The sequence below is a fragment of the Canis lupus genome, chromosome X (genome assembly GCF_048164855.1).
Source record: "Canis lupus baileyi chromosome X, mCanLup2.hap1, whole genome shotgun sequence".
NCBI lineage: Eukaryota > Metazoa > Chordata > Mammalia > Carnivora > Canidae > Canis > Canis lupus.
The window spans coordinates 1917046-1932827 of record NC_132876.1 but is presented as its reverse complement, the minus strand read 5'-3'; the positions used below and the strand labels follow the sequence as shown (position 1 = coordinate 1932827).

General features: G+C 41.4%; 1 protein-coding gene across 5 annotated transcripts in view; it reads right to left on the bottom strand.

Annotated features, from left to right (window-relative positions):
• Positions 1-15782, bottom strand: part of MECP2 (methyl-CpG binding protein 2) — a 68592-nt gene that overhangs the window by 50634 nt on the left and 2176 nt on the right. For 3 of the 5 annotated variants that reach the window (XM_072815941.1, XM_072815942.1, XM_072815944.1), the window contains one exon: positions 12316-12439. The exons of the other annotated variants lie outside the window; for them this stretch is intronic. In XM_072815941.1, the coding sequence (XP_072672042.1) occupies positions 12316-12341 (26 nt within the window). In that variant the 5' untranslated portion in view covers positions 12342-12439. Of the gene's footprint in view, positions 1-12315; positions 12440-15782 lie in introns of those variants that run through there. 5 annotated transcript variants of the gene reach the window in all.

The following is a 15782-nucleotide window of genomic DNA, read 5'->3' as shown; positions in this document are numbered from 1 at the left end:
CAGACACCAGGTTCCTCCTGTCCCTCTGCTCCACCAACCTTGGTGAGGAAGTGCTGTCCTCAAGCTTGGTAGTACCTCAGCCTGAGGTTACACCAGAGCTGCCAACAGCACTTTCCTGATTTATATCCAGTGAAGGAAAGAGAGTCTACCCTGAATATACCATCAAAGCTCTTCCCTTCATTCTGAATGGACCAACTGAGACCGTAAGTCCAACCTTGATCAATAACAATTGCCAAGGGAATACAATGTGGGGAATGACTTAAGGATCCATTCTGGTGGTGGTAAGGTAGAAAGGTGAATCATACCAGGGTTTTGATAGGAATTGGTAAAGAAGGAATGGACGTGGGTAAGTAATAACAGTGTCCACTACAGTTTATTGCCCACACACACCATTATCTTAGTAAATTATTTAAAGGTGTATTCCAGAAAACAAGGAGTAAACCATGTAAAAGACATGGCTTCTGGGGCTCCAACCCAAGAGCTCAGTGAAGGGAAGATCCAGGTGGCAGCTAAGTACAACCTTAGAGAATAAATATCCAGATTGCAGAAGGAGAACAGAGAGTTCTGAGTGGAATCTCTGAGGGGGAAAGGGGAGATGATGACACAAAACTGCAGAAAGAAACAGCATGGCTGGAAAGATTTTACAACAAAATCAGGGAATACTATTAAAAAAGAGCAAAACGCAATCAGAAACAGTGGGAAGACCTGTATAAGAAAGCCAAGGTCTAAATATAAAGCAGGTTAATTCTGGCAAGGATTTTAAGCAGGTGACAGAGTCTAAGAAAAGAGGATCCAATTTACCTTGCTTGGTCACACTCTCCTTTGAGTGGTCTAGCAACTGTGATTGCAGACCTATAAAGGAAATGTCATTCTAGCATTTGTGACTTGACCTCAGGATAAACAATATTTACATATGTGTAACAATGTCAATGACATTGACAGGTTTTCTTTCTTTCTTTTTTTAAAGATTTTATTTAAAAAAAGATTTTATTTTATTCACTCATTCATTCATTCAATTCATTCATTCATGAGAGACACACAGAGAGAGGGAGAAGTACAGGCAGAAGGAAAAGCAGGCTCCCCAGAGGGAGCATGATGCAGGACTTGATCCCTAGGACCCCGGGATCACAACCTGAGCCAAAGGCAGACGCTCAACCACTGAGCCACTCAGGCACTCCGATAGGTTTTCAACTTTAAAATTAACCTATGGCTAACTGGATGTGGTTGTAGGGCAGAACACAAATCTTAACAAATTTAAGAACTGATATGGTCAAGTGTAGCTTTTAGAAGTAAAAGTGGGGAAAAGGTAGGAGAAAAAGCAGGGTCATTCACATCTTCACCTTAACAGAGAAGTGCCATATAGACTAAAGCTGATGTTAATAGTTGAAGTTACAGAGAAAATATGAGTCTCAACATGGGAGGTGATAGACACTAAGACATCCTCTTTCATTTCATGGAGTTCATATAATTCCCCAAAGGTTGGTATAAATCAAGAAAGATGTGTAAGCATGTGACTTAATTTTGAAGGTAACCATCAAAGAAACTGAAAGTAGAACCAGTTAAAAGGTGTCCTATCTGGGTAGTGGAACAGGAAGAGGAAGGGGTAGGCTGCTGTTTTCACCATAACCTGTTTTGAGACAAGTTATATTGTTATCAAGTGGCTGTAATATTTTGATAAAAACTCCAACCCCAAACAACCTAACTCTTCAATAGTTTCCTACTGCTATGACATTAACATAAAAAATCCTCCACCGGGGCACCTGGGTAGCTAAGTTGGTTAAGCATTTGACTCTTGATTGATTCCCGCTCAGGTCATTATCTCAATGTGGTGAGATCCAGCCCTGTGCTGGGCTCTGTGCTCAGCACAGTCTGCTTGAGATCTTTTCTCTCCTTCTCCCTTTCCCTCTGCTTGAGCATGCTCACACTCTCTCTAAAATCAGTAAAATCTTAAAAAAAAAAAAGTGCACCTAGCCCATTGACCTGTCTGCCTGCATTACTGCCACCCCCTTCCCCAGCTCTGCTCCAGCCACACAGGGCTTCTTAAGTGCCTCAGACCGCTAAGCTCTCTCATGCGCCAGGCTCGGGGCCTTCACAAAGGCTCTTCTCAGTTAGGAAAGCCCTTCTCCACTCCATCTTGCCCACTTTTTTCACCCTCAATTCTCGGCTTCAACATTGCCTCCTCAGCACAGGTTTCCTTATCCCTTCCAGGTGGGACTGTTCCTCCATTACTCATGATCATAGTAAGCACCCCACCACCACCACTTGTTCTTCAGAGCACTTAACCTACTGAAATTACATAATTATTTGTCAATTACGTGAAGTCTGTCTCTCTCTCCAAACAGAAGTTCTATGATGAAAGGTACCAAAATGTCTCAATCATCCTACAGCCTGCCTACCACAGGGCCTGAAGTACTGTATACGCCTAACTCCATCGTGGAATAAATGGTTGGATGACAGCCTGATGAACTGCAGATCCTTCAGCATGGAGCAGCAAGGAATTCAGTACTTAAGCTGAAATGTATTGGCCAGATGAAGTTACTAAATGTGGAACAATACCATCATTTAGAATTGAGTGTCACTTTAACAAATAGTCCTATGAAATGTGTGGTGTTTCATGAGTGTCAGTGAGGAAGCTGCTCAATGTCGCCCAAAGTCCTGCTGCATCCATTGAGGGGTGACTTGTGGCTTGGACTGAGTTCTTAGCATTACACGTGGTGAGAAGTGGTTGGCTCTGAGGTACATTTTGAATGTAGATTCCCACAGGAGTTGCTGGTAAAGGAAAGAGTAGAATCAAAGGACAACTCATAGAATTCTGGATTGGTAACAGGATGGATACTGATGTTATGTACTGGGATTTAAAAAAAAACAGCAAGAAAAGCAGATATGAAGGGTGGGGGGGATGCAAGAGAACTGTCTGGGACTTGTTAAGTTTGAAATGTCTGTGAGGAACTCAGGCGGAAATACTGAAGAGCCTACTCAATGTGGGGCTCAAGAGGGAGGCTAGAGATGCAGGCACGGAGTGGAATCATCAGCACATATCCATACCTGTCATTTGGAGCAATGAAAACACATAAACAACGGATATGCCCCTAATTAAATAGGCGCACGGACTTCAATGAAAAGTCATGTGCTCATCAAAAACGCTGGTGTAAAGGGGCACCTGGGTGGCTTAGTCAGTTGAGCATCAACTCTTGATTTCAGCTCTGGTGTCATGATCTCAGGGTTGAGATCAAGCCCCGTGTCGGGCTCTGCACTGTGCACAGGGCCTGCTTAAGATTTTGTTTCTCAGGGACGCCTGGGTGGCTCTGGGGTTAAGAGACTGTCTTCGGCTTGGGGTGTGATCCTGGGGTCCTGGGATTGAGTCCCGCATCCCTCTGCCTCTCTCTCTTTCTCATGAATGAATAAATAAAAAGTAAGAAAAAACAAAGAATCGCCCATAAGTGTGACATCTACAGATAGATGTCTGATTGATGTCATTTATTTATGAGAGAGAGAGAGAGGCAGAGACATAGGCAGAAAGAGAAGCAGGCCCCCTGTGGGGAGCTTGATGTGGGACTCAATCCCATGACCCCAGGATTAAGACCTGAGCCAAAGGCAGACACTCAACTGCTGAGCCATCCAGGCATTCTGTAAAAAAAAAAAAAAGTATTCTTAAACAGATTTAGTAGCATTAAACTTTGCACAGATTCTGCAAAACACTAAATGTGTTCATCAAAATATTTGATAGGATATTTTCAAGTAAGCTTTAAATGTTACTTTGTCTCCCTTTATTGCACTCCTGCTCTAGGGCTTTCTTTAGGCTCTTTCCCCACATACTGACTACTCAAGTACTAAACTGCATCAATGTTTGTAGTTGCATGGTATAATGTACACAAGTGTTCTTAGCCTTTTTCTGCCATGGACCCTTTGGGCTCTCTGGAACCCTCCTCAGAAGAATGTTTTGAAATGCATAAAATTAGATGCATAGAAACTGATTAACAACATATGTGGATGGGGATTCCTGGGTGGCGCAGCGGTTTAGCGCCTGCCTTTGGCCCAGGGCCCGATCCTGGAGACCCGGGATCGAATCCCACGTCGGGCTCCCGGTGCATGGAGCCTGCTTCTCCCTCTGCCTATGTCTCTGCCTCTCTCTCTCTCTCTCTGTGTGACTATCATAAATAAATAAAAATAAATAAATAAAAATATTTAAAAAAAAAAACAACATATGTGGAAATGGGTGCTAGAGGAATATGTGCTTCTTTAGGAAACCATTAAATAACTAGGTCTAATAACTACCCTAGGTGTGAAACATGATGAGGACAAATGATATTTCTGAAATATCTATAACTATAATGTAATAAGAAAGTATCTTTTGGGCACCTGGGTGGCGCAGTCGATTAAGTATCTGCCTTCGGCTCAGGTCATGATTCTGGTCCTGATACTCAGCTCCCTGCTGAGCAGGGAGCCTGCTTCTCCCTATCCTGCTTTCCCTGCTTGTGTCCTTTCTCTTTGTGTCAAATAAATAAATAAAATCTAATAAAAAAATAAAGTACAGGAAAATCTAATAAGAATTTTTTTTAAAAAAAGCATCTTTCATCTCTATTGGTGACAAAGTCACGGTACTCCTAATACTACCATGGTCTGTGGCCTACATTTTTCATTGAAGGAAAACTGATTTTTCAGTGAGAGGTTAGTGAACATCAAGATGAAGTATTTTTCCCATCCAAGGTCACAGAACCCATGGATTTTCAACCATGAGTCAGAATAGAATCCTTGGTCTAGGAAGATACAGACCAAAGAGTAACAGCAGTTTTCTCCATGTGGTACAGTTTCCAGAGTGATTTCCATATGCATTTTCAAAATTTTCTGCAATGATGCTTTATAATTAAAAAATAGGGATCCCTGGGTGGCGCAGCGGTTTGGCACCTGCCTTTGGCCCAGGGCGCGATCCTGGAGACTGGGGATCGAATCCCATGTCGGGCTCCCGGTGCATGGAGTCTGCTTCTCCCTCTGCCTGTGTCTCTGCCTCTCTCTCTCTCTGTGTGTGACTATCATAAATACATAAAAAAAATTAAAAATAAATAAAATAAAAAATAAATAGCTTAACAAATACATTTTTCTTTGTCTTAATCTAGAAGAGTATCTAAGAAATTTTAGACAGTTGCTTATAAGCTACATTTTTTATAGGGCGACCACTTAAAAAAAGACTTTCAACTTTCCCTAACTCCTTAAGTATTATGACAACTTTAATCATTTCTATGTTCTTATGAGCCTAGAAAAAAATTCACTAGAATTATTCTGGAGTTAAGCAGAACAAAAAGACAAACTGTCACAACTGCAGACATTTGTTTTTTTTTTTGTTGTTGTTTTTGTTTTTTTGGCCAAGTATAATTCCAAAAACAGCTGAAAATATTAGAGCAAATTAATACTTTATATGGACTGATACCTTCTGCTGTTTAAAAAACACAGAAACACACAAATTCATATTTTTTAAAATATATTCTTAAATATGTATAGACTCATTTAAAATACAACTCATCAAAGTAACATCAAAACGTAAGTACTGCTAAAAGTCCCCCAAAAAACAAAATACTTTAATATTTTCAAAAATAATCCAGATGTAGGGGCGCCTGGATGGCTCAGTCAGTTAAGAGTCTACCTTCAGCTCGGGTCATGATCCCAGGGTCCTCAGATCAGGCCCCATATCGGGCCCCACGTCAGGCTCCCTGCTCAGTGGTGAGCCTGCTTCTCCCTCTCCCTCTGCCGCTTCTGCTTATTTATGCTCTCTCTCTCTCAAATAAAATATTAAAAAAAATCAATCCACACGTAGAAAGTCAGCTAGTGCTTAAAAGTGCTCAAGTTCGTGTTTTAGCAGCAATGTGGAATGTTGCAAAGAAGATGGGAACAAAGGGAAATGTGCAAATCTCAGAAGCCTTCTTTGCTTTCTTTCAAATCTAAAAATAAAACCTTTGGACTGCCCTATTAATAAATCTAGAAAATGGATGCCTTTTTTTGTAGAAAGCTTTCACAAACAAAGAAATAAAAATATCTTTTTGGTTAATAGGACCAAAAGATGTAAACATAAACCAGATGTCAATCCCCATTTCTCTAAATTCCATTCTCCCTCTGGGCTCTGGTGGGGCTTCTGTTGTAAAGATGTTTCTACAGCACAGGGAGACATGTTGAATGAAGGTCTGTACGGAGCAATACAGAATAAGCTCAAAAGCCAAGTACTGAGTGAAAAGAACAAGTTATAGAATGTCAGAGTAGGAAACCCTCCTGCATATTTGTAAAAACAAGTTTTGAATGTTATATATTATCATGTGTAACACAGCATAAAGCTTGCATGGAGAGTATCCCCATTACCTTTGGAGGACTGGCTACCTCAGGGAGGCAGGGCAAGCAAGTGCAACCACGGCCTGGGATTTTACTGAAGCCGTCACACTGGAGTTTCATAGAAGGAGAATGATGTGAATAGGGTAAAATGCTAACATTTCTGAAGTCCAAGTAGAAAGCGCCTGAGTTGCTAACACAAGAGCAGAGCGAAGAGGCTTGGGAGGAAGACAGCAAGGAGGACTGCGGGAAGGCAATACCTCAAAGGCAGAAGCATCAGGATGCCCTAAGGGAGGGCAGAGAAGTAGGTAGGTACAAAGAGGCAAAGAGGGCTCTGATCCAACTTCCTGGGCCCAGGCTTGTGGGGATTACAGTGGTGCCATCCATGGTGGCTCATCAGGGTGGACCTGGTCCTTGACAAGAGAGTGAGCTTGCTTATGTACTGCTTCCTTCACCATGAAAGTCTTGGTAAAAATAAATAAATAAAAATCAAAAGAACTAAGCAGTGAGTTTGGCATCAGAGGTGACTCTCACACCACCCAAGCTCCTGCCCACCCCTCAGTATCAAGTATAAGAGAATGAGGTGTGTTGGAGAAGGGGAAGCCCTCTCCTCATGGGTCTTCTGGGGCAGAAGTGGAGGGAAGGAAGGTTCCATAAAGAGACCTGGAGTGGGAGCCCTGGGGACCTGATGGGTGGGTGGGAACTCAGTTCAGGGGCAGAGGGCCTCTGGAGTAGTATGGGATGGAAAGGGGACAGGATGGACAGCCACAACTCCTCTCATTGCCTCCGGGGCTCAGGAACATTTCAGAATGTGATACAATGTGTAAGGAAAGCAGAACCTATCTGGCACAGTGGGTGTGGTGTGTCTGATTTCCTACCAGCACTCTCTGTAAACAAAATTGCTCCTAGCCCTCAGGCCTGGCTTGCTGCACCTGTCCCATCTCCACACTCCAGATTCCTCAGACCCAGCCCATTAGTTCTCTCTTCTCTGAGCCTCCATACATGCTGGTCTCTTCCCCACTCATATCTTCTCCTGGACTAGCTAATGTTGCCTTATCGTTCAAGTCCTGGAGATCACTTTTCAAAGAAGTCTCTTCCCTGACCTCACTACCAAGTCTAGATGGGACCCCTCTAACATTTATGTGCACCTTCAGTGGTCGGTACTCTTCCATCATAACATTTGGCCCCTTGTAAAGTAATAGTCTGTTTGCCTATCTGTGTCTTCCTTTATGCCTGAAGATAGCTGAGGGGAATTTGTAGCATCTAGTACAGTAAATGACACAGAATATACACTCAATTGGTATATGGTAAATTAATGAAGTATTGCTCTATCAAGAGGACAAGAATCAAAGAGAAATGAAGCAACAGCAATCTAGTCCCAAATACTTCCAGGATATTCCTTAAGCATATTACAATACAGGGACGTCTGGGTGGCTCAGCGGTTGAGCATCTGCCTTCAGCTCAGGGCGTGGTCCCAGGGTTCTGGGATCGAGTTCCGCATCTCCCTCTGCATATGTCTCTGCCTCTCTTTCCATGTCTCTCATAGATAAATAAATAACATCTTTTAAAAAGCATATTAAAATGCAAATAAGATAGAAGGTCCAGCAGCTTCAGGAGACTCTTCAACTTTGAGTCCCAAGGAGCCAGTGCAACTTAGTACCGAAATAAAAATGCTCCATTTTCTTCAAAGTTCACAGATGAGAACTGGCTGAAGTTCTCCTTGTCAAGTAAAGGGTCCTGCCTCGCAGGCTCTGCTCACATGAGGTCACATCTGATGAAATGGAAGCTTCTGAAGTTTTGTCTCTAATGCTAACTGCTAAAAATTATTTCTTCCTAGCCTAATTAATTAACGGCTCTCTAGTCTCTACAAATAGCACCACAGCCATAAATTTTTGTGCTCACCTACTCATACATAGTCTTTTCTTTAAAACTATGCAATTAAAAGGCCACCTTTGATTTAGCAATATCTAAGTTTAAAATGCAGATACACTTTGACCCAGGCAAGTCCAACGTCTAGAAATCTCTTCTAAACCCTTAAAAGAATGGTATTAGCTCTATAGAAACTGATAAAACAGCACATTTTGGAAATGTACGTGGTATTTTACCATTTGTGTCAAAACAAACACACACCCTTGTTTGTATGTATATATGCACACAAAATATATAAACACATTCTAAAATAGATAATATGAGGTATCTAGAACAATTTCTTTTTTCCTTTTTTTTTTTAAGAATAGTTAATTTCATAGAAACAGAAAGGAGAAGAGTAGCTGCTGGGGGAGGGGGAATAGGGAGTTAGGGTTTAGTGGAGATGGTTCCAGTTTTGCAAGATGAAAAGGGTTATGGAAACACATAATGGAGACAGTTGCACAAGAATGCCCTTAATGTCACAAAAGTATACATTTAAAAATGGATAAAATGCTAATTTTATGTTATGTATATTTTACCACAATTTAAAAAATTACACGCAGGCACATGTACATACACACACATACATCATACACACACACCTAGATTAGTAAGAAACTGGTAATGAGAGAGAAATGGATATTTGGGGACAAGGTGGCAAGGAGCTCTTTAACCATATAACCTCTTATACAACCTTTTTCATTCTGTACTATATACCTATTTTTAAAAATTCATTTAAAAAACCCCAGCCTTATATAAGAAGGTTTTTCCTTAATCATAAGTCATTTATATCCCTTCTCTAAGTAAAAAATATTTTTCGATTCAAATCAGGATTCCACTTCAGTTTTAAGGTTATTTATTAGATTTAAATGATGCAAGTTGCAAAAAAATTACTTTTTCCCTCAGAATATAATCACCAAAAGCCTGTCTTTATTTTTATGAGCTATTATAGAAATGCTTCAAAATCATCATAGAAGTAAATTACCATTTTTATCAGTACACAACTTTTATTCCATCACAACTGAGCTAGCTGAATATAGAACTGTTTTAACAGCAAAAAGCCCTCATCATAATTCAAGACAAAAATCAGCTTGCAATTACATGAGTTAGGAAACAAACGATGCTTATGTTGCAGTCTACCCTAAGCTCTCACTTCTGTGTTAGAATTTAACACACACACACACACACACACACACACACCCCTCTGGATTCCTCCTAGTTTATCCAAAACCTACTTTGTGAAGATCCACTATTTTCTTGAGTCTTCTGGAATGAGCACTGTAGCTGCTGCCACTGGCACTGCAACCTCTGTAGCCCTGCCCCAAGTCAAGGAGAAGGCAGCACTTGCAGGGCCCAACATTGGCCCTGCCTTGAATCAGGGGCTCAAGGACTTGTTGGGTGAATGAAGAGATGGTTATATGCTGACCAGCTTGCCATCAAGTCTCACAAAGAAAAACTTCAGAAAGAAAAAAGAAGAGATGCTTTGCTTACTTGAAGTCAACATTATGATAAAGGTGAAGACCAGATGACTGAATCACCAAATGGCTATGACACAACTGGCTAAATGGGCTCTAGACCTCATCCCTACTCAAAGTTCAATACAAAAACAGGCATTATAACCATATGAAAAACACAGGACAACTTACCTATAAGATTCTTTTGTATATATCAATATAGTACATCAAGTTTTTTTAGGAAGAAAAACATATAGATGAATATTAACATGTTCTTAAAGTAGGAAAGGACTTTCTAAGTATAAAAGCCAAAGAAAAAAATAATAACAGAAATCTCATACATCAAAAAGAGAGGCAGAATCAAAATTATATGATAAGGTAGGAAAAACATCTGCATGATGACAAAGAATATCCTTAATACATTATAAGTTCTTACAAATCAACTTAAAAAAATATCCTGATGGAAGAATGAATGCAGGACATCAACAGGCAAGCAATTCACAAAGACCAAATACAAACGGCTGATGATTACTGAGGTCCAGCCTCAGTAATAACCCAAGGAGCACAAATTGAAAAGATGGGCATCCAATTCTGGAGGGTATGGGAAGTGCCACTTTCTCAGACTGTTGTGGGAACTGAGACATTTTGGAAGGCGATGTGGTGGTACCCATCAGCAATTCCAGGTTTAGACAGCTGTTCTTCAAAAAGACTGGCACGTGAGGAAATTCAATCCAGTAGCATCTTTTAATAGTGAACCACTGGGAAAGCCAATAGGGGGACAATGCATGACAATAAGTCAGCACCAGATCACATTGCCGTTTAACAGAAATGAGGCAGAGAAAAACACATGACATGGACAGATGCAGATTATGTGTAATACCATCCTTGGTTTGTTAAAAACACAAAAAATGCATATTTGTATAGTCTGAGAAGATTCAGAAGTATCTACATTAATAGTGGTTGCTCTGGGTGGGCAGTGAGGACAGAGAGTAATGGGGAGCTTTCACCTTTTTACATGGTATACTTTAAAATGGTTTGTTTTCTATAAAAGCATGCATTATTTTTATTTTTATAATTCCTTAAAAAAAGAAGAGTAAGATATCCAACACTTATTTACTAAAGACAGGTCCTGTCCTTGGAGAATTCCCCTCAATGCTCCTTGAAGCTCAAATGGCTGGGTCTTTTCCACTCATAAGTAATAGATACGTTTTTAAACATCTCTTCCTTTCTACATTTCTTAGAAGAAACTATGTAGAGTGACCACTGCCTGTTTTATAAAATCCATTCATAATCTGAGAAAAAGACTATTAAAAACATAAACCACCCCCAGGCCTAACATCTACCAGAAGAAACCCATTCACTACCCATATTACATTTAGTCCACACAATTTCTGAGACAATGCACAAAGCACCAGCCACACAACTCCCACCAGCATAAATACGTGGTGTACAAAGAACGTCCTGTCAGCAGGGCCCAGAGTACACCCCGCAGCAATAAAGGAGAAATGACAATTTGAGTCACAGGATCAGGACTGGAACCAAATTTGGGACTCGGAGGCAGTGCAGTGCTCTTCACTTCCTTCCACACCTTCTCTTCTCCTTTCCCCAAACCCTGCCCCTCACATAGTCCCCTAACAGGCTATGTCATGGATGTCCACAAAGCTTTAGACCGAGGTCTCAGGAACCACCAGAGAGACACAACAAAGTGCTACTTGCGGGTCTCCGCTGGAATCGCAATGGCAGCATAAGTGTCAACTCACATTTTTTCTTAGGAAGAGGACTGAGAAAATTCAAGGAGTATGTTCCGCCTTACCACATGAAATGTTTGAAATCCAGGTGTCAAAACATCAAATGTGGAATGACCACTGATTTTAAAAAAGCTTGAGATATTGAGCCTGACTGTTGAGAAATTAGGGAACCACTCATTTTTACAAAATTAAAGTCCACACAATGGCAGCAAAGTAGCCAAAAGTGTGGCTTATAGAGCACCTGAGTGTCAGACCTCATATGGCTCGGATCCTCAGCTTTTCGAAAGGCATCCATTCTGCTCTAGAGTCAGATCTGTGTCTGGGTGCTCTCTGTACTTCCCATGGGAGGAGAGTAGCAAGCACAGCCATCAGCCATGGGCTCAGCTGTTCTGAGACAGCTTTCAGGAGGCCATCCTTCTAGGGGACCACACACCAGTTCCCATATCTGAAAATGTCTTACCACTGCTCACTAACATTGACCAGGAAGTCATTTACCCAAAACCAAAGCAAACAGAGCACCATGCTGAAGACCGCTAGGCAACAGCAGCAGTGGCAGGTGAAGAGCTCAGTCAAAGCGGCTCTCAGCTCAGCTGACCTGCTTCAAGGTGAACTGAAGTTGCAGATCACCAGTTCCGGCTCTAATCTGACGCCCGCCCCCAGATCACGCTGTGGCTACCAAGTAACCCTACCCAAACTGACCTTTCAGGGCTCAGGGAAGTGACTTTTTTTTATTATATGGCACAGTTTGGCACAGTTATATCTTTAGTCTTTGGGGTACTTTTATACTGTCCAAGAGTAGTACATCTTGTTTTTTTTTTCCTTTTTTTTTTTTTTTAAAAACAGATGGCCAAACCAGGACATATACTAAAAAAAAAAAAAGGAAGGTTACTTACCTGAGCCCTAACATTCCAGCTACCATGGAATCCTGTTGGAGCTGGTCTACAGAAGCAAGATGTATTCTGGGGAGTCACATGTCACATCAAAGCAGGAACTGGTGAGTCTGTATTTTTATGGAGCCTAAAACAAAGAAAATCGTAAGTTGAAAGCCCCCATTGTGCTGCACGACCTTTTTCCCAGGGCTATTTGGGACATTTTGAAGATAAACATATAGACAAAGTGCTATGCTATTTCCCAGCTTACCTAATAGAAACGAAGGATAAACCACAAATTACTAGCACATAACACACAATACTAAAATAAAGATTCATGTGTGTTAGAATCGACACTATCACAAGTCTTGACACCTCTGAGGGACACTTTGACACTATAAAGCAACTGTTAGTGGTAAGTATTTCCTGCACTATGTCATACAGAAATACTCAGGGAGAGAATACATGTTCAAGAGAACATGTGACATCAAAATGTCATCCCAAAAAGAACACGTGAAATCCAGAGGCAAAGTCTCCCTTCTTTTTCAAGCAGCTGAATTTGAGATGAGCTGCTGTAACATCACTCAAAGGAGCTTTAACCCTGAGAGAGAGGGGGAAAAAAGCAGCACCAACAGAAACCAAATGCCCTGGGGGATCCAAAGCCCTCCTCCAATACATGCAAGTCTGTTTCAGAGCAATCACTTTTAAGCCTCTCAGATCAGTTAAATCACAATGTTCAACAAACTAAGTTATAAGTTTGATAGTTTCCTCCTTTGCTTTTGAATACGTTCAAAGACTTTTGTCATTACATTTTTTTCATCAAGATAACATCATTTCCTTGTTAAAAAACCTAAACTGCCCCATATTAGCTAATCTCTGGTTAGCCTGCTGGCCCAAGAACAGCACTTTTACCTTTAGACTAAAAAAGCCTAAAGTATACAATTTAGAGACTATTCACACAAATCATTACTCATGTAATTAAACCCAAAGGAACGGCAACACCAACCAAGTCTTTTACAGATGGTCCATAACTACCAGGATGGTACCCAGAATTATCTATTCAGGTGCGGTGAGGCCTTACAATTCCCTTAAATAATCGAGTCAGAGAATGCTTTGAAATCCAGAAGTCAAAGTAACAGTACTACTCAGCTATATAATAAAAATCAAACCGGTATCCTGGCTGGGAGGCCCTGGCAAAGCTACAACTTCTCACAGCCACGGTTTGTTTTTTACTTGTAAACTGAGGGAATTGGACTAAGGTTCCTTCCAGCTCTGAAATTTTAAGATCTTTGATTAACTCAAGATTTCATGAAAAAAAAAAAAAAGAGCCAGCAAATGAAAGCAGTTAAGTGAAAACCCAATAAAGCAGTAATTTGCAGGTCCATATATATGATGCCCCCGAGATCCTAGGCAAGGAAGACAAGTGAACCCTTCCTAAGGCTTGCTCCCTAGAGTTCAGACACCCGCAGTAACTGCAAAAACAGCCATGGTGAGGACCCCTTCATATGCTAGCAGATCCAACATAAGTGTGCCTGTGCCCTGAAGAAGTTATAAAGGCCAAGGCTTTATTCTGGAGTAGAATGGCCACCCCTCCTCTGATGTGGGAGTGGGGATGCCCTGCCTGCCACCAAATTCCCACTCCCACTCAGTTCCCCCCCAACACCATACCTACCATCAAAAATGGTATTTAAGTAATGGCATGCAAATCAAGACTTCAATAGGAAAAGGTTCCTTGCAAGAAAAAGGCAGAAGAGAACAGATAACGGCAGAAGAGCACAAGTTTTGTGTAAGTGAGCCCAAGGAAGAACCCATTCACATCTGTCCTACGGGAAGTGAGGTAAAGGCATAGTGGTCACAGTGGTGACAACAGCAATCTGACTGGAGAAAGCTGGTATAGAAGAATTGAGGACTAGGTCCTTCCACTGAAGCAGCAATAATGCTCTACACCCAAGAAAAAAAGATTGTGTCTGCCAGCCACACGAGGCTGGTCTGCATGCATGTCACCACAGCAGAGGGTGGTGAAAACAAGCAGGTGTCCTGCTGCACTCCCTGGAACTCGCCACCAGTCTAGGACTGTGTTCCCTCCACCCCTCCACCCCATGTGCTTAAAAACTACAGTTGATCCTTGAACAACACAGATTTGAATTGTGCGGGTCCATTTATATGCTGATTTTTTTCAGTACAGTACTGTAAATGTATTTTCTCGTCTTTATAATTTTCTTTTTTGTTTTTATTTTTTTTTTGTTTATTTATGATAGTCACAGAGAGACAGAGAGAGAGAGGCAGAGACATAGGCAGAGGGAGAAGCAGGCTCCATGCACCGGGAGCCCGATGTGGGATTCGATCCCGGGTCTCCAGGATCGCGCCCTGGGCCAAAGGCAGGCGCCAAACCGCTGCGCCACCCAGGGATCCCTCGTCTTTATAATTTTCTTAATAACATCTTTCTTATTGTGTTTACTGTAAGAATACAATATATATTACATATAACGTACAACATATGCGTTAATCTACTAGTCATGTTAATAATAAGGCTTTCGGTCAACAGTAGGCTATTAGTACTTAAATTGGGGGGAGTCAAAAGTTACGCGTGGATTTTCAACTGCAAGGGGGTGAGAGGTCGGGGCGCCTAATCCTCGCATCGTTCAAAGGTCAACTATAGTTACTACAGATGTCAAAGATTTTCTACGATTCTCTCCTCCTCATAGATAACTCGGGTAGCCTGGCAACAAACTGCCCTTAGACAATTAAAAGATTTCCACTGATAATTCGCTTTTATAAAAGATTACAGGTTCCAGGACACATCATTTACCATGCAAATAGTCCCAGGCAGGTACATTAGCGGTGGAAACTGAACTGGAGTAAGGAACTAACAATTTTGCTTCTGCTCCTCACTATTTCAAGTTAAAGAAGCAAGCTTCTCATTCAATGCCCACATCGGGGAAGGAGGATTTGGGTGGTAGCAACATCATATTGGACTTATCTAGCCAAACTCCACAGTTTCTTTTTGTCAGCTCCACAATTTGCTTCTCCACCCCTCTTGCTCTGGCCACACAGAAGCAGGGTAAACGGGAAACAATGACTCCAGCTGGAAACTGCAAGTAGAATACAAAATTGTATCCTAACCTCCCAATACGTAAACAGCACAAACGTCAAGAGTCGAGTTTGACTGCATCATGCTCTATCAGGTGAAATAAAGACCTGGTACTGTAGGTTAAAGCATTCCAAGTGCATTTATAACAAGAAATAGGACGGTGTGATAGGCCCGTAATAGCAAGAAAGCTGTAGCTTTCTTCAAGCTGTTAGAACATACTGACTTCAGATGACAACAGGCACTTTTCAGAGAAACTATATTCTGGAAGCTGCTTGTTTAAAAGGCTAGAGGTATGATGAACAAGTAACTAGTGGGGCACCGGAGGAGGCAAATGCATTGCCAATGATGCAAAACGAAGCAGAGTCCTCGTCCTGTCATGTCATAGGCTCGGATGCACAAA